At 42.7% G+C, this 26,627-nt stretch overlaps 1 protein-coding gene across 1 annotated transcript in view; it reads left to right on the top strand.

Moving 5' to 3' along the window:
* The window catches only part of GLRA1 (glycine receptor alpha 1), a 323,939-nt gene that overhangs the window by 203,121 nt on the left and 94,191 nt on the right, over positions 1-26,627 (top strand). The window contains exons 4-5 of the mRNA XM_077468345.1: positions 14,355-14,578; positions 16,158-16,240. Of these exons, the coding sequence (XP_077324471.1) occupies positions 14,355-14,578; positions 16,158-16,240 (307 nt within the window). The remainder of the gene's footprint in view (positions 1-14,354; positions 14,579-16,157; positions 16,241-26,627) is intronic.

Below are 26,627 nucleotides of genomic sequence, written 5' to 3'. Positions count from 1 at the left end.
GAATGATTCCGTCAGACTATTCGATCGTGTGTGGGCTGCAACGGACTTTTGATTCGCAAAAGTCTGACGGACTTTAGAAAATGGAACATGCTTCAAATTTTTCAGACGGAACTCCGCCGGACCCAGTTCCTCCGAAAAATTCGCTCGTGTGTATGCTATTACGACGGACTAAAACCGACGCTAGGGCAGCTATTGGCTACTGGCTATGAACTTCCCTCACATGCAACATTTCCCTTTAGAAAATCCGATCATGTGTATGCGGCATAAGTGTTTCCCCAGCTGGAGAACACAATAGCTCTGCAGGAGGGATTTTCCCATAAACACAGTTGCAGGAAAGAAAATTGCTCCATCCATGTCCGGCTTTAATCCTCTTAATTGACACAAGTACACACTACAGAGTGATATGCTTTGTTCACATGTTTTATGTCTGAGTTTTACAACCACTTCAATTAAGTATTCACTGTTTCTCTACTACAAATTATTGTTCAATGCATTTTCAGTAAATGAATTTTTTCAGATTTTATTGCAGTGGTTATTTAACATAATTTTTGTAAATGAATTTTACATTTTGCTCTGCCATGATTTTTGTTTTGAAATATGGAGATCAGTAGGTTAGCCACTAGAGGGAGCTCAATATAGTTATTCTGTCTCACTCATAGATTTTAGTCACATAAGCAGTGGATTATTTTTAATCAATTGGATGATTTAAAGTATAACTAAAGTCAAAACTTTTTTTAGTTATGGATAGAGCGGAGATTAGAACACCTGTGTTTTTTTTTTTTTTCTGTCTGTGCCCCCATTAGGGAGATTCATCCTCTCTCTTTGTCCTATTAACTATTATCATTGAAATTTAAAGTAAAAGAAAATACCAAAATTTGTGTTGTCCCCAGAAAAGTAATAGCCCTTGTACACACGGTCGGAGAATCCGTCGGAATGTGTCCTATCGGACCGTGTTGTCGGATAATCCGACTGTGTGTGGTATGCATCAGACTGATTCCGTCGGAATATCCGTTGGACCCAATTTTCCAACTTGTTGGAAATATTTTCCGACAAACTGGACCGATCGGACATACTCCAATCATGTGTAGAGAATTCCGATCGGACAAAGTGCCACGCATGCTCAGATCAAATTCCTACACCAAAGCTATTGGCTACTAGCCTGAACGTAGTCCCATCGTAACGAAATTACGTCATCACGTTCTGAAAGATAAGATTTTTCAACAACTTTGTCCAACCGTGTGTATGCAACAGATTCGGACAAGATCCGACAGACAAAATCTGACGGATTTGGTTGTCGGAATGTCCGACCGTGTGTACAAGGGCATAGAGGGGAAATCTTCCAATGGGGACACTAGTTCTGGTGACATGGGGGGGGGGATTTCCTATCACTTCCTGCTTAGCTATGGGACAGAAGTAAAAGTATATCTCCCCAATGGGACACAGTTGGCAAAAAAAAACCTCCCCTACTCTACCCAAAATAAAAAAAAAATAAAAAAGGTTTTACCTATAGTTCCACTTAAAAGATTTACATTTGAGAAGGAGCTGCAAAGCTCAGGAACCTTTTCTAATGTTAGAGCAACTTGTGTCAGACCAGTTAAGATGGATTTCATGGGGAAACATTGAATTTGACATGTAATGCGACTTGTGCTCCCACAGTGTGAACCAAAGCTTAAGCCCTGTTTGGGAAGAAACTTGTGTCTACATTTTCGACCAAGCAGTTGATATCATGGTTTAAGTTGGATATGCTGTAAATCTTTTTGACTTCCAAGCTCTTCACTTATACCATTTTAATTCAGTTAACTTTATCCTGCTGATCCAGGCATCAATGTATTTGTATGCATTTTATTGTTGTAATAACTATTTGTTTTAAATTTTTACGGGTAGATGGCATTGTATTAACTTTTTGCCAGTTTTCTGACTGACCATCTTTCCGACCTGTTGAACAACATTTGGCCTTAACAAGGTCCAATCATGTTCTGAGTTCAGCCAATGTTTTTTCTTATAGACTGTATTCTAAAAATAAAAGATGACACAAGGCATAATGACATATAACCTCTCTAGCGGTTCATCTTCTGTCTCTTAATCAAGGGAGACCTTGCGGCAGTAAGAACTAGGCAGGCCTATTAGGCTGCATCACAGCAACTCAGATTAACGACTTTGGTCAGTTGCAGTCACTCTGTGTTGGTGAGACATACAGTACAGACATACAGTTTAAGTATAAAAGAAAATAAATTGTATTTTTGGAAAGGGATCATTTAAATATTAAAGTCCCCATAAATCACCAGCCACTGCAGAAATGTGAACGAGAGATTCATAGTTATTTGTCCACTGATGTCCTTACTAGCTATGAATATAAAAGGGAAGTATAAATAATGAATCAAGGAAGCCACTTGGATGTTTTTGGATTTAGGAAAGTGACAACTGTTATTTTGTAAGGTCAGCATGTGCGGAATCTGGGGCCAAATACATACAGTATATGTGTACAGGGACCCCAAAAAAAGACAGCAGTACTTAGTAAAGGTCCACTCATTGGGAGGCCAACAGCTGTTAACTCTACTAGGCCCATGGCCATGGTGAGAACCATCTCAACCCCAACAGCTTATACATCTGAGAAGTGGCCTTACGGAGGAGGTCCAGATTTATGGAGTTCAAAGACTGCAGGACCAATATATGCATACTGAACCAGCCTAATAGACTTTTTTTCTCCCCAAGCTGTCAAGAAATGCTTGGTACAGTAGGTGTCAGGAATTGGTGGGTGTTACCCAAATTGTAACCAGGACAGAAAGAGTAAATCCAACATTTTACATTTGTCACCAAAACAGGAGGGAACATCTTCTAATGAAGACATATGTTCCAGTAATAGCAAAGAAGGGATTTTCCCTTATTTTGGAGATATTTTCTCTCACTTGTCGTCTCTTGGACAGGAGGTGAAGGGAACATTTTTACAAAGAAACGCACAGCAAAAATAAACAACTTACCCACTACTGAAATCTTAGTTCTTGTGCATCTAGAAGGTCAATGGGCATAATTTCCATTTTAATTTTACTGTGGGATATTGTATCGACCATGTATTGACAAATAATTGTGATTTCCTTTATTTTTATTCCTTTATTTTGAAACTTTGGTTCCTGATAATTGTCTGTGTGGCTCTGCCTTTGTAAGCCTCTTTATATAAAAAGTAACATCTTTTTTTTTTAAAAGGCATAGGTTCTACCTGTAACCAGTAGTGTATTTAGGTTTTGTTCTGCCATAGGCCTGATTAAACTTGTGCACCCCCTAATTTAAATATGACCCACCCCTTCCTGTCAAGGCCTTACCCCTTGCTGTTTATGACCCACCCTGAAATTTTTCGAGTGGGGACACTAGTTCTGAGGGCCTGAGGGAGGGCAATGGATTCCCTTAATTTGCATAGATTTTCTTTCACTTCCTGTTTGGCTATGGGGCAGGAAGTGAAGGGAAATGGACAGGGATGGTAAAAAATAAACCGACAGGGGCTATAACCCTCCCGTACTCTTTCCAAAATGAAAAAAAGTGTTGCCTATAGTTCTACATTATGCACAAATTTCTGATAATTTTATGGAGAGAACCAAGAAGATATAACCATGCCAATGGTGCAGTAGAAAACATATAGCACAGTGAGGAAGTCAAAATTAGAAGTGCCCCCCAGTTGCGGAATCCAGCCGCCCCCGGCCATTTTATGGGGGCACTAAACTTTTTTACCTCTCAGCCCAGTCCACCCCATAACCCCAAAAAAAAAACAATGCTCCTGTCCCATTAAAGTATTTTATGTATATATATATAGCAGGATACCATGTCTTTTGTCCCATTCCATGTTCTACAGTACCTGGTTGATCCTGCCTCTTCCTGTGTTCCTCTATGTAAACTGACCATGCTAATCATGGCTGCTGATCCATGATAGTATGGTCAGTTTACATCCCTCTGTCATCCTGCGGTGTGTTTAGCATCTCTGCATCTCCCCCTCTCCCCCTTCCTGTCATTTCCATAGTCTGTGTGCTGCCCTTCCCCTCTCCTTCTACCTTGAATAAAACTATTCCCCTGCAGCTGCTCCAGTGGTGTAAAGTAACATCTATCAATTCATATTATCCTCTCTGCTTTAGGTCCATGTTAACTGTAGTGTGTGTGTGTGTGTGTTAGCTTGCTAGCTTGCATACATCAGAAGGGAGTTTCAGCCCCTTCCACGGTACTCCTTTAGATCAGGAAGGAGTGCGGGTGGAGGACACGTGACCGCACAACAGCACTGTACAAACAAGATATTTAGTATTATAATTGTATTATAAAAAACACACATACACTGCACTAAACATGGACCTAAAACATAAAGGATAAAAGTAATTAATAGATGTTACTTTACAACCACTTTGAAGAATAAAAAGTTTAAAAAAAACAAGCCTCTGGGTGATCTATGTACATTTTAACAAACTTTTTTTTTGCAGATTCCTACCTTTTGTTGCTCTAAAGTGTGCTCTGTGATTTGTTTCACCATGTAATCTGGATACTTATTCCCAGTGGGAGGGGGGACTGGCTGACTTTTTTAAGCAACATTTTAGGCATTTATTAACACTTGGGCGTTTATTTATAACACATTTGTTGCACGAATGTCTGAAACAATTGTGCAAACTGAACTAGATTTCACTGCATACTTTGGAATAGTTTGACTCGTGTATCATCAGCTTCATCTAGTGGCCAAATTGCAGTATAGTTTTCAGTAATAAATGAGAAAATATACCACATTTTGGCCACTAGATGGAGCTGAATTAATCTATTTGAAAACATAAGGTGACATTTAGTGCGGTTTGTACAAATGTTTCTGACATTCCTGCAACAAATGTTTTAAGCATAGAACCCTTTAGTGAACCCTAATTAGTTTTTATTACCTCCTTTATTCCCTTCTTCCCTTTACATTTTATAAAGATTTTTATTGAGTTATGAAGGATAATAAAGTAGTGCAAGAGCATCAACACTCAATTGTAAACCAGTAACGCAGGTTATTCTTTTTGCTATTTGTTTTTAATGGGTAAAAGTATATAAATGTTTTAAATGTGTATTCATTATTGTCCCTAAAGCCAAAATTGAAAAAAAAAATGTTTTGTACCAAAAACTTGATTTTAGTGGCTTAAAAAAAAAAGGACAAATCGCTGAATAGAATGTGTAGTTAACCCTAATTAGTTCTTTTAACCCTAACATTTGTAGTTAGCATTTTAGTTAACTCTAATTATATTTATTAACCCCTTCAATCCATCTCTTTAGCTTTTTTTAAATATTTGTATGTAAATATTTTAAATTTGTGTTTATTATTTCGAATTACATGCTCAGGAGCGCACTTGGGCATCCTCACCTTGAGTGCCAGTCGACCTGTCACTGTGCTTTCCTCTAGTTATATTTATTAAACAAGACTCCTCTCAAGCTAGCTTTACCCTTTAGGAAGCTCTGTACATTCTGCCGTGAAATTGGTTAAACTTTCCATTTAACACGCTAAGGTCACCAGTCACACACATAACATTGAAGTAAAAAGCTTTTGGCCAGTTAATTTAAGTAACCGAAAACCTCTTCTGCATAACTGGATCGCAGCTCTATTTACAGGGTATTGAACCAAACCTAATGAGAAGGGAAAATTGGATAATGAAATTAACCTAATGCACCTGCATGTCAATAATAGACTGAGGTGTCAGCAGTTTTCAGTCTGTGTGGAAGGAAGGTGACTCTGGGAATTGGAAGAACGGAGTCTGATGGAGAAGGTCATACACAGCTAAATACCTGAGAACAGTGGTGTGACGCTGGAAAAAAAAAAAAAACACTTTATACAATGAGTCAATGAACATGTAATTAATTTCACATTAGACAACCTGAGAGCAGTTATAAAAAGAGCAACTTTTCTACAGAAGATTACATGCTTTTATGAAAACGGGAACATGTTTCACAAAGAATCTTCAGACTTCTAATTCATAGTTATTGGAGCTTGCCTAAGAGTATTTTTTATGGGATTTTCACCTTTTTAGCTGTTAAAGTGACACTGAACTGTGGTATAAAAACAAATTCTATTCAAATATGTATTCGTAAAGCCAACGCCAGAAAAAATTTAAATGATCCCATGCAGTGTTGCTGCTCATTTTGTATAGGAGAGGAGAAACATTTTTACTTACCTGACTCCTCCAGAAGATGGCACTCTCCCATGCTCCAGCTGTGGACTGTCCCTAGGTGTCATCACATCCAGTGCACTGCTATGGGCTCTTCACTGGTCTTGATAGCATTGGGATCCTAGACCGCTTGGGGAGAAGAAGCTGTGAGAACTTGTCTGAGAGGAAGGAGAGGAATGTTTTTTTGTGTTCCCCTTGGCCCAACAGGCCATGTTTCCAGGTTTTCCTTTATCTTGTACAGATGCTTTAAATCAAAGTCAATGGCTTGGTATTTTGGACAGCTATTTTATCTAAGAGAAATTCCCAAAACATGGTCTGTTGGGGGTACTTGAGGAAAGGGTTGAGGACCACTGGTCTAGGAGAACACAAAAAAAACATTCCTCTCCACAGCTAGACCAGTTCTCACAGCTTCTTCTCCCCAAACGGTCTAGGATCCCGATGCTATCAAGAACAGTCAAGAGTCCATAGCAGTGCCCTAGACCAGTGATGGCAAACCTTGGCACTCCAGATGTTTTGGAACTACATTTCCCATGATGCTCATGCACTCTGCAGTGTAGTTAAGCATCTAGGGAAATGTAGTTCCAAAACATCTGGGGTACCAAGGTTCGCCATGACTGTGCTAGACTAAATGAGCATTTTACCCTTGCACTGCAGACACAGCCCTACTATATATTTTTTTTTAGTTGCCTGAAGTTGGGCTTTAAAGGATAGGTTTACCGTCAGGACATGTTACACGTTCCACCCATATTTGGGGTGAAAAGTGGAACATGTACCAGGTCCTGTCTCCCCTCCCCCTAATCCCTTCTCTTTGTGACACTGGATCTTCTCCCTGCACCTGCTGGCAGAATTTAAAAACAGCACAGCTGTGCGGGGTTCTGTGAATTATTGACCTACAAGAAGTACTGTCATCTTCTGCAGCCGACAGCTTGTAGTTCTCAATGAACCGTGAGGGTGCTGGTGAGCGCTCTCATGCTCCATTGATTCTTCCTGCCATTCAGTAACTATCTGCCCATATTGGAGGTACAGGCAGACAGTGTGCCAAGAGTCTGAGGGGATTCAGACATTGCACCCACAATGCCTTACAGGCTGCAGAGTATATAAAAAATAATATATGCACATTTTTTTTACCTGCAAAAAATATGTGCTTTTTTTTTTTTTTTTTTGTAAAAAGGTGAATTTATCCTTTAACTTAAAAAATGCCATCTATTGCTCCTCCAAATTACTTTTTGGCTTCTGTGAGAGTGTATTACTTACTACCAAGATGTAAGCACAGTTTTATGTAATGGGCAAATATAGCTTTTTACATGTATAAGTCTGTAATTTAAGAATGTCCATATAAACATGAATTTAGTGTTATTTGTAGCACTAGCATGTGTTGGTTAGTGTATTACATATTAAAGCTAACTTCAGGAAAACTGCTAAACTTGCAGTAAAAATACACATATGTGGGTGTTATTTGACCAGGATTTAATTTATCAGCCAGATCTATAATCCAAACACCCCTGTCAGACAGCACAGCCAGATCTAAAACTTTTTTGCAGGTTACACCAAAGTTAATCAATATAGCTGGGTACAGGGTGCAGGACCCAACCCAGCCCTATGACTGAACAATAGAGGAACCTCTAAGTATATGCATGACAGCAGTGTGCTAAGTAGTGGTGGACCATGAGGTCCAGTGTAATCCTTACCACTCCTAATATGAATGTTGCTGCACAGAGAATTACAGTAACCTGATATCAATACATATTCCGACACGTATACTACTTCTGAGTAACTGTAGATAATTGAAATAAACTGTTTTATATCTGCCCTGAGTTTAGGTTTAAAGGATAAGTTTACCTTTGTAAAAAAAAAAAAAAAATGCACATCTTTTTGCAGGTTAAAAAAATGTGCGTTTGTTGTTTTTTTACTGGGAGCCTGCAAAACATTGCACCCGCAATCAGCAGATCACAGGTGCTATGCAGGGCTCTTGCAGACTCTGTGTGCAAGTTGTCTGCTCGTGCCTCCTATGAGCAGGCAATTACACACTGAGATACCTAGAGTGCTCAATAGGGATGAGCCGAACACCCCCGGTTCCATTCACAGCAGAACATGCTAACAGGCAAAAAATTTGTTCGAACACTGTTAAAGTCTATGGGACACGAATGTGAAAAATCAAAAGTGCTAATTTTAAAGGCTTATATGCAATCTATTTCCATAAAAAGTGTTTGAGGACCCGGGTCCCACCCCAGAGGACATGTATTAATGCAAAAAAAAGTTTTAAAAACTGAGTGATTTTAATAACTTAATAAAAATTAAATATTCCTTTAAATATTGTGCCTGGGGGTGTCCTTAGTATGCTTGTAAAGTAATGCATTTTCCTGTGTTTAGAATAATACCATCGCAAAATTACATTTCTAAAGGAAAAAATGTCATTTAAAACTATTTGCGACTGTAATATATTGTCGGGTCCCGGCAATATAGATTAAAATCATTGAAAAAAATGGCATGGGCCCCCCCCCCCCCCCCGCCCCCAGTCAATTGACTGTAGGCAAGACACACTAGTCTTTGTACTCCTCACCTGGTTGCCGCCACACAAGTTTGAAACCATGTGAACCAAATAAGTTTATCCTGGTCTCATCAAACCACAGGATGTGGTCTTATTAATCCATGTCCCTAGTCTGCTTGTCTTTAGCAAACTGTTTGTGGGCTTTCTTGTGAATCAACTTTAGAAGAGGCTTCCTTCTGGAATGACAGCCATGCAGACCAATTTGATGCAGTGTGCGGCGTATGGTCTGAGCACTGACAGGCTGACCCCCACCCCTTGAACCACTGTAGCAATGCTGGCAGCACTCATATGTTATTTCCCAAAGATAACCTCTGGATATGACGCTGAGCATGTGCACTCAACTTCTTTGGTGGACTATGGCAAGGCTTGTTCTGAGTGGAACCTGTCCTGTTAAACCACTGTATGGTCTTGGCCACCGTGCTGCAGCTCAGTTTCAGGGTCTTACCAATCTTCTTATAGCCTAGGCCATCTTTATGTCAATAATTCTTTTTTTCAGATCCTCAGAGAGTTCTTTGCCATGAGGTGCCATGTTGAACTACCAGTGACCAGTATGAGAGACTGAGAGCGATCACAGCAAATGTATCACATCTGCTTCCCAGTCACACATGAGACCTTGTAACACTAACGAGTCCCATGACATTGGGAAGGGAAAATGGCTAATTGGGCCCAATTTGGACATTTTCACTTAGGGGTGCACTCACTTTTGTTGCCATCAATTTAGACATTTATGGCTGTCTGTTGAGTTATTTTGTGAGCACAGCAAATTGGCACTGTTATACAAGCTGTACACTCACTACTTTACATTGTAGCAAAGTGTAATTTCTTCTTTTCTTCAGAAAAGATATAATAAAATATTTACAAAAATTTGAGGGGCGTACTCATTTTTGTGAGATACTGTATATAGGCTTTTTGGCACCAGTGTTAGTGGCAAATGCATGCACGCCTGTGCACCTGTAGGATTGTGCCTGCACATTTGCGTGCACCTCAGAATTTTTACTGCACTATGGTCAGTGCATCCCTGACATCCACTCTCTGATTAAGACCTAAGTTCAGAGGGTACCCCATGTGGTTTCCTCAGTCCAGTCCCTTCTAATTATTAGATTTGATTTAGTGAAGGGTAACTTCACTTTCTTGAAAAAAATATAGCAAATAAAAAAATAGCAAAAATTATTATAATATAGAATATACAATTGTTACACAAGCCATTTTGTAAATGTTAAGTAAACAAAACTCTGCCGCGCTAATAATAATACAAACCACATTAATAGAGTGAAAAACGTACATGAAAAAATTATATGGATTCTAAGTTCATTTAAAATGTGCATAGATGAAAACAGTCCCAATCAAAAGTGACATCAACTACTGTGTAATGAGGAGTGTCAGAAAGCTTCTATATTCACCACGTGGGCCATCACCAGTAGTTCGATGGACTCTTAGCAGAATATATGGACTCTAATACATATTTGGTGACCCCAATGATGTCAAGTATGATGAAACGCATTGGGCCGAGCTAACACACGTGACATTGCCACGCTTGCATGCAATCTCTGGAATATCTGAATTTGTTTACTACTATGTTTTGTATACACATCACTGTTTTTATGGTCTTCATGCGAGTAGCCTTGCACTTTACTTTTAATAAATGTGTTTTATGGATTCATACTATGTAGGCATATCTGTTTTGATTCTATGAGGAATCTTGTACCATCGTAGTGGCCATATATATCCATTATAATCCTTAGGAACTGGAGTTATCATGAGGAACAGATGTAACCATCTGGGTCTTAGCACTGAGTACTAGGATATTGTTTGCAGGTCTATCTGACTGCATAATAGAGCCCATAAATTCTGGTGTTTACTTTGTTCAGTGCACAGTGTGTCTGACTGTCTCTGCCAGCTACTTTCTTTGTATTTACCAGCGCGTTTTCCATTTTTTATGTATCTTAATTAAAATTCCCTTTTATTTTCAGTCTGCTGTAATTTTCTGTAAAAGTCAATGCAATATGGCAACCCGGAGGTCTTCTGTACATAGTTGGTGTACAGAGTTTCCCCAGAAATGTAATTTCCTGCTAGTGTGATAGGCTGACTGATTTTCTGAGAAGTGTACACTAAAGCCGCGTACACACGGGCGGACTGTCTGTCCAACTTAGTCCGCCGAAACACATTTCAGCGGACAGTCTGCTCGTGTGTGGGCTTCAGCGGACTTTTTCAGCGTGCAGTCTGGCGGACTAAGTATTTCGGAATTTCCGTAATATTGTCCGTCCAACTTTGGTTTCAGCGGACAGTCCGCTCGTGAGTAGGCTAGTTGGACGGACTAAGTATGGCGCATGCTCAGAAAGGATTTACACGGCGAAAGGTTGCATTGCTGTGTATTGGACGTCCTATTTCTAGTCCCGTCGTACGTGCTGTACACGTCATCGCGCAAGCTTTCAACGGACTGTTTGTTCATCGTGTGTGGTCAAGTCCGTTCATTCGAAAGTAGGACGGACTGTCCGTCGGATTGTCTGACGGACTTAGTTGGCCAGACAGTCCGCCCGTGTGTACGCGGCTTAAGATACAAGTACATTTTAGGCATCCTCTATTCATAAAAGGGTGCAGATACTACAACTTTCCACATTAGGACACTGAAATTGCATCGGCTGATTAGAATGAACATAGCCAGTTCCATTCAGGTATCAGTGTTCCAAGGATAAAAACAAATATCGTTATGTATTTAGTTTGTTAAAATCCTTGCAATGTACATACCCGTATTTGCCGGTGTATAAGGCGACTGGGCGTAGAAGACGACCCCCTATTTTTCAAGTGAAAACATAGGTTTTGGGCAATACTCGTGGTATAAGACTACCCCCCTTCTGAGGCAACACCATTTAAAAAAAACATTAGAACCATTAAAAAACACAAAGCAAGAATGTCAACTACTCATCCACCATGCTGTGATATGTCATAAAGTAAATCAAACAATAATAACACAAACAGAGATCTATTGAATGCCACAACTCTGGAAAGTAGAATTTTTCACTAACCAAACCTAAACCACTTTTGGGTTACATTCTATGGGAATTGTCCACCAAAATGCATTTAATAACCCCCCTGTCATATGTCCCAGATTTACCTGTCCCTCTTGGGTGCCTGGGACCTCAAAGGCAAACAGCAGGATGTATAGTAGTAGGAGATCAGTGAATGGATTTACCCAGGGAGGTATGGTGAGCGGTGTATTATTTTAATGAATACAATGCCTGTTTGGATTGGCAGAGGCTGTAGCATCATCAGCCCTTGTCTCTCTCTCTCAAAGCCAATCCGAGCAGGCTACTCTATGTAGCCTGCTCGGATTGACAGAGGTTGTTACTCCAATCCAAGCAGGCTCTGTATTCATTAATAGAATACATCGCTCGCCGGGATTGGCTCAACGGCGTATACTGTTTGTAGCTGAAGCCACATACAGTATTAGCAGACATTTGGGGGCTGACATCCATCAGGCAGCATTGTATACCCGGCGTATAAGATGACCCCCGATTTTTGGGCATTTTTTTTAAGTGTAAAAGGTAGTCTTATACGCCAGAAAATACAGTAGATCACCCAGAGGGGAGCATTTCATAAGTCCCCATTTTAACTGAGATATTCCTCTTTCTACTCCTACTCATAATGTTCCCCTTGTGGCAATCGCTTTGGTAGAGTGAGGGTCTAAGCTGGTAGCTTACCCCACAGAGAACACATTTTGGTTTTGCTTAAAGACTGGGTGGTATTGAGACCAGTGGTGGCTGGTGTTCTTTTTTTTGGGAGGGTCACACTGCCAGCTACCCACCCGCCGCAGCACGGCACTAACACCCCCCCCCTCCACCACCTTCTGTGGATGTGGGAGGTGAGAGCAGCGGTCGGAGCTGCTGTGGCCATCTTCCAGGGATGCTAGGTGCTGTGTCCTCTGGTGGAGTCCTCTCCACGGTGCGTCTCCTCTCTGCTCCTCACGGCGCTAGGCTTCCAATAGGATCGCATGACATTTTGGCCAGTCGGGAGATGGGATTCATACCTGCTTCCCGATTGGCTGGGAGGATATTCATTCGCTGTTGCAACACACCTGGGTGGGCTCCGAACACATCCTCTGCGACCCAAGCCCACGCTATTTCAAAGCCTATTAGAGCTTATGGCCCCAATTAGGTGCTTCAGAAAAAAAAACAGGCCGCTGTAATTCATGTGCCCTGAAAGGGGCCGGATGCATAAATAGGGGCGGCCGCGGCAGCCGTGCATAGATTCATGCCATGCATGAATCTATCCACTGCATATAGGAGGTAGAGAGGAGAGAGGGGGTGGTGCCTGGGTGTCCCAATGGATGGGCCACCACTGATTGAGACCCAGGACTTTCTTTCTTCACAAGTCTCTGCTTTTCACCTTAAACAGGACATTGTTCATCCACTTCTCTGTTAAGCTCCAGTTCACCAAAATGCATTTTCCTCCATGGTCTAGATGTGGTTATGGCTGTGCAAGTTTATTTTTCAGGAAGACAGATTCTCTTTTTGTCATTCTCGAAGGGTGCCCCTTGATCTTGTTCTACTGTTGCTAGGTGGCTTAGACAGACCATCATTCATACCTATAGTTTCAAGGATAGGGTTCCCTTTTTTTCCATTAACCCCCCTGACGGTATTCCCGAGTCTGACTCGGGGTCGAATTTTTATACCAAAAGCGGTAACCCCGAGCCAGACAGGAGGACGCTTACTTACCTTCTCCCTTGGATCCAGCGATGTCCCCTCGCTGTACGAGCGAGCCGTGTCTCGCTCGATCTATCACAGAGCCGATCTCCTTTCCCTGCAGGCGTTGCGACGCACAGGGATGGAGATTGGCGCCAAATTCAAAAAGTGAAACACTCACTATACATACAGTATAATGTAATCTTACAGATTACATTGCTGTATGTAATAATGTCACATCCCCTTTGTCCCTAGTGTTCTGTCCAGTGTCCTGCATGCAGTTTTATATAATAAAAACTGTTCTTTATGCCTGGAAACTGGAGATTGTCCATAGCAACCAAAACTGTCCCTTTACATCAAAAATGATTTTAGACCAGCTAGAAAACAGCGAGAATAAATTGTAATCACTTGCAGAATTGAGCGATAGCGGTTTGTGGGGAGATCCGTCATCAAATACTGAAAAGTAATGACAGTGACAATTCTGCAACTGAGCAAATTTCAGTGTTTTTGATTTGATTACATTATTGAATAATTTTTATTATTGTTATATTATTATTTGGTACAATTATTTACGGCAAGTCTAAAATCCTGATATTTTCTTGGCTATCAAGATAATTCTGTATTTAAAGTCCCAATCAAAATCATTTCATACACTGTCAGGTTCAAGTGGACATGCGATCTACGCGACCATGGTCACTAAGGAAGGTATACAGGGTTAATGGAATCTTCAGTGTATTAAGCAACTGATGAAGAGCTAACTTTGCTTAAATATGAAAGGCATAATCCCAGAATGGCTGTGATGTACTCTAATAATTTTTTGGTCTGATATTATGGAATGATGCACATGTACTTGGAGTACTAAATACTAATAAAACATGGTACCTGACCAGCGCCAAGTTTAATATGCAACATGGAAAGTTTTGTACCACAGCAACCTTTAAAAGTTCTTTATTATGTCTCATTTTATTACAGGATTACAGGCTGAATATTTTTCTGCGTCAGCAATGGAATGACCCCCGCCTGGCTTACAGTGAATATCCTGATGACTCCCTGGATTTGGATCCCTCTATGTTGGACTCCATCTGGAAGCCTGATCTGTTTTTTGCCAATGAGAAAGGGGCAAATTTTCATGAAATCACCACTGACAACAAGCTGCTAAGGATCTTCAAAAATGGCAATGTTCTGTACAGCATTCGGTTAGTCAACTGTGGCCTCAAGTGTATAGTTAAAATGTCAAACTCTAGGGGGGACATGCCAACAGTTTTGGAAACATGTTTGTTCCACTTAAAAAAATTATAGCTTGTTTGTAGCTATATTTATTGAGGCAGCTGGAGCTACATGCCCAGTGATGCGCCCCCCCCCCCCAAGCAGCATGTTCTGGGGGGATTGAAGAATAGGAGTACATGCATACAAACTAGCCTCTGAAGGTGACTTTCAAAGATTAAAGTAGAACTATAGAAAAAAATTGTTTTCTTCATTTTGGGTAGAGTAAGGGAGGGTTATAACCCATGTCTGTTTTTTCCATCTGTGTCCCATTGGGGAGATTTTTTACCTTCACTTCCTGTACCATAGTCAAAACAGGAAGTGAGAGGAAATCCTTGCAAAGTAAGAGAATCCACTGGGGCCCCCAGGTCATCAGAACTATTGTCCCTATTGGATGATTTCCCCTCAATTACTGTTCTGTGGACAACCGAAAATGTGGTATTTTCTGTTACTTTCACTTTTGATGATAACGGTAAACAGGACATACAGAGAAGTTTAATCTCTTTAACAGTTAGCAATAAAAACTTAACAGGTGTTCTAATTCATCTCCACTCTGTTCCCATACCAGCCTGCTCCAGCCCCCACAGAAAACTGTAGAAAAGATGAATCTTCTGTACTTTGCTAGGTCCATTAGCCTCAATTCTACAGCTGCCTCTATCACTTTTAATCCCCTAGTTAACAAGCAACGACAAATCATATGCTAGTTGGCACCATGTTGACTTTGGACCCTTTATAGTTTCGTTTGCACTAGGCTCCTCACAACTTTATTGGAAATTGTGGAAAAAATCATTAGGGCTTTAAAATATGATTTGTATGGATGCAGCACATAAATTGCTTCCTTACAGTATGATTGCAAAACCCCCTAAAGCCTACCATACACTCCAAATAATTTGTTTTGTTATAAAAATATAAAGACTTGTTTAAATTGGTCTGTTGAAGGTTATGAGCCACCACAAGATCCTTTAATGAGTTTAATGGCCATTTAAAATGTTAATGATCATGGCCACTCTTAGATTATATGGTCCTTCGTGCAATATATAGTCCTACCTCCCACACAGAATCTTTCTCAGTCACCTTGTAACTAATGCCATTGTGGCCTTTTTTTTTTTTGTGTTTATACATTAATCATATTATACATAGTTCATAAACAACCCACTGTGCAAAAACCCAGAACAATGCAAGGTCCATATTCCCACACATGCTGCATAGTATTTATTTGTTACAATATATTGACTGCAACACAGAGCCCACTCTCTATATACAGAAGTGATATTCTGCTTCAGCAACAAATAATTATAATTCTTAAATTTTTCTTGTTGTGTTGGTAGTGACTAAGGTTTGAAGGTATTTTGAGGCATTCATTTACTAAAGGTAAATAGGCTGTTCCCTTTGCAAGGGAATTTGCCCCCTGAGTTTAGTGTGTTTCTACAACATATGTAGAAATATATGTTTATCCAACGGTCAATCTTTAAAGCACAAGAAGGGGCTAAAATGTTAATGCTTGTCTTACAGGTTGACTTTGACTTTGGCGTGTCCCATGGATCTGAAAAATTTTCCAATGGATGTTCAAACGTGCATCATGCAACTAGAAAGCTGTAAGTTCGAGAAGGCTAATGTCTGTGGAGATTGTATGACCATGTTACTGCTAAATTCAAATTGTTACAAACTAGGGCAATTCAGTCTGAGCATATAAAAAAATCTAGAAGCAAAAACTGCATGTGAAATTACTAAAGATATAGGGTCAATTTACTAAGCTAATAGACCAGTATGAGAATTCCTTTTTTTTAAGTGAGTTATTTTCAGTCCAGTGAGATTTGAAGATTACAGTCACCTGGCTGAAAGTAGAGTGCTTTAAGCTTCTGCTTAATAAAACTATTGTTGGAGATGATGGACTTTATAGGCATAAACACTAATTTCTTTAAAATAATTTTAACAATATTTATTTATAATTTTATCACAATTGGACAAAAGGCTCATACATTTCCATTTTGTTATGATACATATATAACATGGGAAAAGATAAAAGAAAACCACAAATATGAACAGTGTATCATAGATGACTCAGCTCAGGAATGCTCTACATGTTACACGTTATACAAAACTCTTCATCAGGAGCTTTTGCTGTTTTTCTTCCCTATAGATAAACGGGGATCATCTATACATAAATGGGGAATAGCAGTATAGGCTTTAAACATACAGCTAGGGTACAGGAAACTCCATACATAAAATATGAGGATAATTTTAAAATATTACCCGATAGTCCTTCGAGGGTGTACTCCTCCAGGTACGAAAGTCCAGAGGTACCCCAAAAGGTAAAGAAGGATCGTATCACAGTGGGTGATTATAAATAAGCCAGCCTGGTCTTGACACTTCAACGATCAGGAGTGAAGAACCTTCCCCGCGATTTGTAATACGCCATTAATTTTAAAATGCTTTAGGCTTCTGATAAAGTGGTATTAAATCCAAAAATTTAAAAATTTCATATATCGCAATCCTTAAAATAGTGAGTGCATTGGTCTTCCTGTGTCGCCCCTATTATTTCCTTTATTTTTACCTGCTGATCCGGACAGTAACACACTTTTTTCTTAGAGTGGCTGTAATCTGGATGGAAGTGCAATGGAGCCACCTTGTAGAGCAGCATTGTCAATCACGGGAGTGGGTAGTGTTATGCCACGTACACACGATCGGACTATCCGGCAGACTAAGCCCGGCGGACAAACCACTGAACTTTGAAGCGGAGGTCCGCCAGACTTTCCGAACGAGCAGACCTGCCCACACACGACCGGACTTTTCCGGCGGAGAAACCGCCGGACTATGGCGGGAATCTGCCAGACTTCTGAAATGAACGGACTTGCCCACACATGGAGGAAAGTCATTTTGAACGTGGCTCCAGGTAGATGGGACTGGCGAAGGAACTCAATGTCACCTCCTTCGGTGGCGAGATTGACAGCTCGCTAGCCTCATCACCTAGTATGGACTTAAAGGGGAAGCCCTACGTCGAAAAAACGGTGTGGGGGTCCCCCCCAAAGTCCATATCAGACCCTTATCTGAGCACGCAGCCTGGCCGGTCAGGAAAGGGGGTGGGGACGAGCGTGCGCCCCCCTCCTGAGCCGTAGCAGGCCGCGTGCCCTCAACATGGGGGGGTGCTTTGGGGAAGGGGGGCCCTGCGGCCCCCCACCCAAAAGCGCCTTGTCCCCATGTTGATGAGGACAAGGGCCTCTTCCCGACAACCTTGGCCGTGGGTTGTCAGTGTCTGCGGGCGGGGGGCTTATCGGAATCCGGGAGCCCCCTTTAATAAGGAGGCCCCCAGATAACGGCCCCCCACCCAAAGTACCCCTACCCATTCACCTGTTGAAAAAAGTGTAAATAAAACACAACACAAGGTTTTAAAATAATTTATTGCACAGCTCTGGTGGTCTTCCGTCTTGGGGGTCTTCTCGCCGGACTTTTCCGCTATCTTCTGCTAGCTCTTTTACTAGCGGAGGAGCCAGGCTTTCTTCTTCTTCGTCGCCGCCGCCACCCGGGGGTCTTCTTCCGACTTCAGGGGTCTTGTCCCCCCTTCGGTTCTTCTTGTCGGGCCTCCACTTTCTTCTCCCAGCTCTTTTACTAGAGGTGGCCCTGGTCTTCTGTCGCCACCGCCTCTTCTTCCGACTTCAGGGGTCTTGTCCCCCTCTTCGCTTCTTCTTGCTGGGCCTCCGTTTTCTACTTCCAGGTCTTTTACTAGCGGTGGCCCGGTCTTCTGTCGCCACCACCTCTTCTTACTACTTCTGCTAGCTCTTTTACTAGCGGAGGAGCCCGGCTTTCTTCTTCTTCGTCGCCACCCCGGGGTCTTCTTCCGACTTTGGGGTCTTGTCCCCCTCTTCGGTTCTTCTTGCCGGGCCTCCGCTTTCTTCTTCCAGCTCTTTTACTAGTGGTGGCCTGGTCTTCTGTCGCCGCCTTGTCTTCTTCTCTTCTTCTTCCTTGAGATGTTGACTCGATGCTGTCTCTGGCCAGAATGACAGGGACGCGTTGTGCGGCAACTTATATAGGGACAATGGGCGGGTCACCGGGTGATGTCCCTGCCCCTTATGATGCCACAGTCCCGGGGGATGCTGGTCATCATGTGACATCACTCGTCACACACGGGCGGATTGTCCGGCGGACTCTGGTCCGCCAGACCAAGTCCACCGGATAGTTTGATCGTGTGTACGGAGCATAAGATGCACCAGCAGATTTAGATGGACTTTTCTTTTAGGATAAAGGTTTTACATAAATTAATAAAAGCTGAACATTGTAAGCATCCCTGTCAGTGTTAAATGGTTTTAACATTCTATATTTGCTACAATGCAAAGTAGTGAGTGTACAGCTTGTATAACAGTGTAAATTTGCTGTCCTCTCAAAATAATTCGACACACAGCCAATAATGTCTAAACTGCCGGCAACAAAAGTGAGTACAGCTCTAAGTGAAAATGTCCAAATTGGGCCCAATTAGTCATTTTCCCTACCGGAGTCATGGGACTCGTTAGTGTTACAGGGTCTCAGGTTTGAATGGGGAGTAGGTGTGTTAAATTTGGTGTTATCGCTCTCACTCTCTCATACTGGTCACTGGAAGTTTAACATGGCACCTCATGGCAAAGAACTCTCAGAGGATCTGAAAAAAAGAATTGTTGCACTACATAAAGATGGCCTAGGCTATAAGAAGATTGCCAAGACCATGAAACTGAGCTGTAGCACGGTGGCCAAGACCATATAGCCATTTAACCACTTAAGCCCAGGGCCATTTTGCTGGCTTAAGACCAGAGCACTTTTTGCTATTCAGCACTACGACGCTTTAACTGACAATTGCGCAGTCATGCGACGTGGCTCCCAAACAAAATTGACGTCCTTTTTTTTCCTACAAATAGAGCTTTCTTTTGGTGGTATTTTATGACCTCTGTGGTGTTTATTTTTTGCGCTATAAACAAAAAAAAAGCAACAATTTTGAAAAAAAAACGCATTATTTCTTTTTTTTACATCAGGGGACACAGAGCTGTAGTACTTAGTACGTGGTTATATCGGCGTATCACGTGCTGGACACTGGCACGCCCCTTAAGGTGTGAACTTCCCCCATATAACCCCTCCCACTACTGGGAGTCCTCAGTTTTTTTGCTAGTGTCTAAGGTGTTGGGCACGTCTAAGGATGTGTGTACTGAGCTCCATGGGCAGTAATCCTTTGATGAGAGTCAGTCATCCTGACCAGATCCATTCTGATGTCTCCGTAATGGACTAAATGAATGGTACCCGGGCCTCGTCATCCAAAGACACAAGGTTTTGCTTGCGAATGCTTTTAAAGCTGGGCCCTGGGATCCAGTACTTTTTGGTAGTAAGGCCAATAAATGTTTACTGGCAGGGTGTTCTCGCAGGTCCGGGATTACGGGATTACCTGAGTGTACCCCTGTTCCTGAAGGTTTCCTTCTCAAGGTCTCGGAGCCTACCGTGAAGGGCAAAGATTGGGTTTTTTATCTCTGATAAACCCTGCTGCGAGGAAAGGTAGGGGAGATTTTCTCAGGAATCTCTCTTTCCATGTATTGTGTTGTCATGTCATCTCTATGTGTCACCACTGGAGGCTGTATTGAGCACTCACCATTCTGACACTGGAAGCAGCAGAAGCTCCACTCTCCTCTCCGTTCAAGCCAGCTCAGACCCTCAGGTATGAAGGGGGGTTTTGATCACTTCTTGGGCCCCCAGATTGGCGGTTTTGATCCCTTGAATGCCAGCCAGCTGCCTCTTTCTCTTAGAAAAAAAAAGTTTTTTGGGGAAAATCGCAGCCGGTCGTCAGGTGGAGGATTTATCCCCCCGCCACCGCCCGCCATGATGCCGTCGCTCATGCACTTCACTTCACTGTTGAAAGAGGAAGGGGCCATTTTCGTGTGGGGGGAGTGGCTAAACGATGTTAGACGTAATTTAAGCTACACAGGCAGAGCTGCAGTCTGGCGGTGGAGGGACAGAGCAGAGTGGTTGCTGGTCAGGTTTGGTGACACAGGCATCCCTCTTTTGTTGACAACATTGTACTGTATAGCTAGGACTAATAGCCGTTTTGTACTGTACTATAGCCTAGCAAGTGTAACATTGTTTTGCTGGTAGTGCCTCTGCAGGGGGGCCAGGAACTCCTCTAAGGGTTCTAAGGGGTCACAACAAGCTAAGACACTGTCCAAAATAATGTCATCCTCCTCTGAGAGTGTTGTTGCCGGTCAGATTGAGCCATCAGGGGAAGCTGTTATTGCAGTCGCTCAGGACGCTTCAGCCCCTGAGTATGTTACAGGTGAAGTGTTGTCTTCTACCATTGCTGGCTTAGAGAAAAAGCTTGATGCGATTTTATCCCTTCAGAGTGGGGTTAAACGCAGTAGATCCCCATCAAGTGCTCAAGATCCTCCTCTGGAGGTTCAGGATGCCGGGGATCAGGCAGATCTTCCTAGAGATATGGAAGATACTGGCTTATCCTCTTCTGAGGATCCTAACACAGGAGTATCACTGCAGGAGAGCTTGCTTGTGCACGCTCTCACTAAGTTGGTATGTTGAACTTTTTTGCTACCTGCAGCGCAAGCTTCTGATGATCCCATCTCTAAGTTAGGATCAATAAAACCTCCTCCGGCTGAGGATGCCTTTCCTATCCATGCGTGGCTAAGAAAGCTTATGTACGCAGAGTGGGAGCATCCGGATAAACAGTTTTATCCTCCTTAGCCCACGTACACACGGTCGGAGATTTTGGCAACCAAAGCCGTCGGATTTTGTCCGTCGGATTTAGTCCAACGGATTGTGTCCGAAACTGTTGCATACACACGGTCGGACTAAGTTGTCGAAAAATCCGATCTTTCAGAACGTGATTACATAATTTCGTTACAATGGGACTAGATTCAGGCTAGTAGCCAATAGCTTTGATGTAGGAATTTGATCTGAGCATGCGTGGCACTTGGTCCGATCAAAATGCTCTACACATGATCGGATTACGTCCGACCGGCCCAGTTGGTCGGGAAATATTTCCAACATGTTGGAAAATTGGGTCCGACGGAGATTCGGACGGAATCAGTCCGATGCATACCACACACAGTCAGATTATCTGACGACACGGTCCGATAAGACGCATTCCGACGGATTCTCCGACCGTGTGTACGCGATTTGTAAAACTGTATCCTATGGAAGAGGATTTCTATAAGAAATGGGGGATTCCAGCGGTTGATGCTGCGATTACCTCTGTAAATGAGAACCTCACATGTCCAGTTGATAATGCACTCATGTTGAAGGACTCAGCGGATAAGAAGCTGGAGCACCTTTCTAAGAACCAGATGGCTTTAGCAGGTTCAGCAGTGCAGCCGGTTCTGGCCGCAATGGGTGTATCCCAGGCCATTAAGGAACAATTTGAGGAGATGCTTAAATATTTACCTGTTGAACAGGTTCAGCAGTACGCTGATTTAGCAGACACACTGTGTTTCACAGTAGATGCTATGAGAGATGCGTCCATTCAGATTTCACGTCTGATGTTAGGACTGGTGCATTCTCGCAGAGTTCTTTGGCTTAAGAGTTGGTCAGCCGAAGCACTGTGTAAAAAGCTGCTAGCCAGTTTCCCTTTTCATGGTGAACGGCTATTCGGAGAAGATTTGGATAAATACTTACAAAAGATTTCCAATGGCAAAAGCTCTCTGCTGCCAGTAAAGAAGAAATTTAGACATTTCTCATTTAAGCGGACCTCTTCTCCTGTTTCAGGGACATCAGCCTCTAGGCAGTTTTGATGGCCTCAGCCATCAGGTTCAAGGGGGAAACCCCAGGGACAGCATCAAGGTCAGAAAAGATCTTGGGGAAAGAAGCCCATCAAGCAGAGTACTAAAGCCTCCTTATGAAGGGGCGCCCTCGCTCGCTTGGGTGGGGGGAAGGCTTCTGCAATTTTCAAAGATCTGGCAGGAGCAATGTCTGGACAAATGGGTGGCTTCTGCGGTTTCTCTAGGTTACAAACTAGAGTTCCGAGTTTTGTAGTCTCCCCAGTTTCTAAGGTCAGGGGTTCCCAAGGACCCAGAAAAGTAGAAGGCTCTCCTTCTAGCACTGGACCATCTGCTAGCCAAGGCAGTGATATCAGAGGTTTCCTTAGAGGAACAGTGCACAGGTTTTTATTCAAACCTCTTCACGGTCCTGAAACCAAACGGGGAAGTAAGACCTATTTTAGATCTCAGAGATCTAAATCAGTACTTGAGCATCCGATCCTTCCGCATGGAGTCAATTCAGTTGGTAGTAGCTATCCAAGGAGGATAATTTTTGGCTTCAATCGATATCAAGGATGCCTATCTTCATGTGCCAATATTTCCTGCTCACCAGAGGTTTCTACGCTTCGAGGGAGAAAACCGTCACTTTCAGTTTGTGGTCCTGCCATTCAGTCTAGCCACAGCTCCTCGAGTATTCTCAAAGATTCTGGCTCCTGCTTTAGCCAGGTTAAGGGCTCAGGGCATAATGGTCCTAGCCTATTTGAACGATCTACTCCTAGTAGATCATTCGGTTTCCGGGTTAGACCAGGGTCTGGTGACAATGGTAAATAACCTGGAATCTCTAGGGTGGGTTCTCAACCTAGAAAAATCCTCTTTGAGTCCATCAAGGAGAGTACAGTACCTGGGACTTATCATAGATACCAGGCAGGGAAAGGTATTTCTACCTCCAAAGAGAATCAGTTTCATTGTAGAACTAATTCAATTCATCAGGACAAAGAAAGCCTTCCATTCGGTTGTGCGTGAGATTGTTGGGGAAGATGGTGGCCTCCTTCGAGGCGGTCCCTTACGCACAGTTTCATTCAAGATTGCTACAGAGCGCAATCCTGTCAGCCTGGAACAAAAGGGTTCAGGCTTTGGATTTTGCAATTCAGCTTGCTCCTGAAGTACGTCAGAGCCTAAATTGATAGCTGATATCCAGCAAACTTCAAAAGGGAAGGACATTTCTACCTTCCACCTGGAAGGTAGTAACCACAGATGCCAGTCTTTTAGGGTGGGGAGCAGTCCTGGAAGAGGATTATGTCCAGCAAAAGTGGTCCAGGTTGGAAAGGACCTTGCCTATCAATATTTTGGAAATTCGGGCAATCCTTCTGGCTTTAAGAGCCTGGACGATCAGACCGAAGGGTTGTCCTGTCAGGATTCAGTCCAATAACGCCACGGCTGTGGCTTACATCAATCACCAGGGGGGCACAAGGAGTCGTGCAGCCCAGAGAGAGGTGAATCACGTCCTTTCTTGGGCAGAAAACAACGTCCCTTGCCTATTGGCAATTTTCATTCCCGGGACAGAGAATTGGCAGGCGGACTACTTGAGCCGCCAACAATTATTTCCAGGAGAGTGGTCTCCTCACCCCGACATCTTTCTTGTGATATGTCAGGAATTGGGGTATTCCGGATGTGGACCTGTTCGCGTCCAGATTCAACAACAAAGTCGACAACTTTGTGTCAAGGACAAGGGATCCGCTAGCTTGTGGAACAGATGCATTAGTCTTCCCATGGGATCAGTTTTCTCTGATCTATGCATTTCCTCCAGTTCTGCTAATTCCGTGTCTTCTACACAGGATCAGGCAGGAACAAAAGGAGGTGATTCTCGTGGCCCCAGCGTGGCCCAGAAGGCCTGGGTTCGCTGAGATCATAAGAATGGCAGTAAGAATTCCCTGGACTCTGCCATTATTGCCGGACCTTCTTTCGCAGGGTCCGGTATTCAATCCTACCTTACAGATGCAAAATTTGATGGTCTGGCTATTGAGACCCATATCCTAAGGCATCGTGGGTTATCTCCTTCAGTCATATCTACCTTGATTAATGCCAGGAAGCCAGCTTCCAGGATCATTTACTATAAAGTCTGGAAGGCATATGTTGCCTGGTGCAGATCCAGGGGTTGCCACCCCGGGAAATATGTTATAGGTAGAATTCTTGATTTCCTACAGATGGGATTAGAGATGATCTAACCTTGAATACCATCAAAGGCCAGATCTCGGCCTTGTCAGTATTCTTTCACAGGCCTTTAGCTTCTCACTCTTTAGTGCGTAGCTTTGTGCAGGGGGTAACACGGATCAGTCCTCCGATCAGGACACCCCTAAATCCTTGGGATTTGAATTTGGTCTTGTCAGCTTTGCAAAAGCAGCCTTTTGAACCTTTATGGGAAATTCCCTTGGTTCTGTTTGCCAGAAAGATAGTCTTTCTGGTTGCCATTTCTTCTGCTAGAAGAGTTTCTGAACTAACGGCTCTATCTTGTAAGGAGCCATATCTGATTATGCATAAGGATAAGTTGGTTTTACACCCTCATCCTGAATTCCTGCCCAAGATAGTGGCAGGGTTGCACTTAAATCAGGATATTGTTCTTCCTTCCCAGAGCCTTAATCTAGGAAAGAGAGGTTGCTACATTCCCTTGATGCAGTAAGGGCGGTCAGAGTGTATTTAAAGGCGACCGCTGAAGTTCGTAAGACAGATAGTTTGTTTATTCTGCCGGATGGTCCAAGGAGAGGACAGGCAGCATTTAGATCCACTATTGCCAAGTGGATTCATCAAGTCATTGTGCAGGCTTATGGTTTAAAGAGGAAGATTCCTCCTGTTCATATTAAGGCACAATCTACCAGGGCGATTAGTACCTCCTGGGCAGTGCATCATCAGGCCTCTTCGGCTCAGATCTGTAAAGCCGTGACATGGTCTTTAGTTCATACATTTACCAGATTTTATCAAATCGATGTTAAGGGTCAGGAGGATTCTGCCTTTGGGCGCAGCATACTGCAGGCTGCAGTATAAGTCCTCTGACTTTCTTTTTTGTTGTGTCTGCCCTCCTTTAGTTGCCATTGCTATGGGACACCCCACGTATTAAGTACTATGGCTCTATGTCTCCTGATGTCCTTTTCTTTGATGTACATCAGGGGACACAGAGGTCCCTCCCTTCTTCTTCTTCTTATACACTTTGATTGCTTGGCTACAAAACTGAGGACTCCCAGTAAAGGGAGGGGTTATATGGGGGAATTTCATGCCTTAAGGGGCGTGCCAGTGTCCAGCACCTGATACACCGATATAACCACGTAGTAAGTACTACGGCTCTGTTTCCCCTGATGTACATCAAAGAAAAGGATTTTACAGGTAAGCTGTTTTAAAAATCCTATTTTTTAACTTTTTGCTATAATAAATATCCCCAAAAAATATATAAAAAAACATTTTTTTTTTCCTCAGTTTAGGCCAATACGTATTCTTCTACATATTTTTGGTAAAAAAAAATTGCAATAAGCGATTATTGATTGGTTGGCGCAAAAGTTATAGCGTTTACAAAATAGGGGATAGTTTTATGGCATGTGATGACAGTGATCAGCGATTTTTATTGTAACTGTGACATTAAGGCGTACACATCGGACATTTTTGAAACATTTTTGGGACCATTGTTATTTATACAGCAATTAGTGCTATACAAATGCACTGATTCCTGTGTAAATGACACTGGCAGTGAAGGGGTTAACCAGGAGGTGGCAGTGTAGGGGTTAAGTGTGTCCTAGGGGCGTGTTTCTAACTGTGGGGGGTGTGGCTGTGATTTACAGATCCCTGATCTCTGTTTCAATCAAAAGGAGCAGAGATCAGTGTCACTTCTTGCTAGGCAGAACGGGGAGATGCTGTTTACATTGGCATCTCCCCGTTCTCCCTCCCCGTTAGACGATCACGGGTATCCCCACGGCGATCGAGTCCGCGGGACCCACGGTCGGACTCACAGGGGTCCCGACCGACATGTCGCGATGGCACTACGGCAATTTTAAATGGACATACCTGTATGTCAATTTGCCTGTCCGTGTCATTACATACATCATACATAGTCGTGCGCCTGTCGGGAAGCGGTTAACAGGACAGGTTCCACTCAGAACAGGCCTTGCCATAGTCGACCAAAGAAGTTGAATGCACATGCGATGGCACTATGGCAATTTTAAATGGATGTACCTGTACGCCAATTTGCCTGTCTGTGCCATTCTGCCAATGTACATCGTCATGCACCAGT

The sequence above is a fragment of the Lithobates pipiens genome, unplaced genomic scaffold, assembly GCF_037356315.1.
Source record: "Lithobates pipiens isolate NorthernLeopardFrog02 unplaced genomic scaffold, aLitPip1_a1.2 Scaffold_8, whole genome shotgun sequence".
Classification (NCBI taxonomy): domain Eukaryota; kingdom Metazoa; phylum Chordata; class Amphibia; order Anura; family Ranidae; genus Lithobates; species Lithobates pipiens.
The sequence above is the reverse complement of the archived record's forward strand: the minus strand, read 5'-3'. Positions and strand labels throughout refer to the sequence as shown.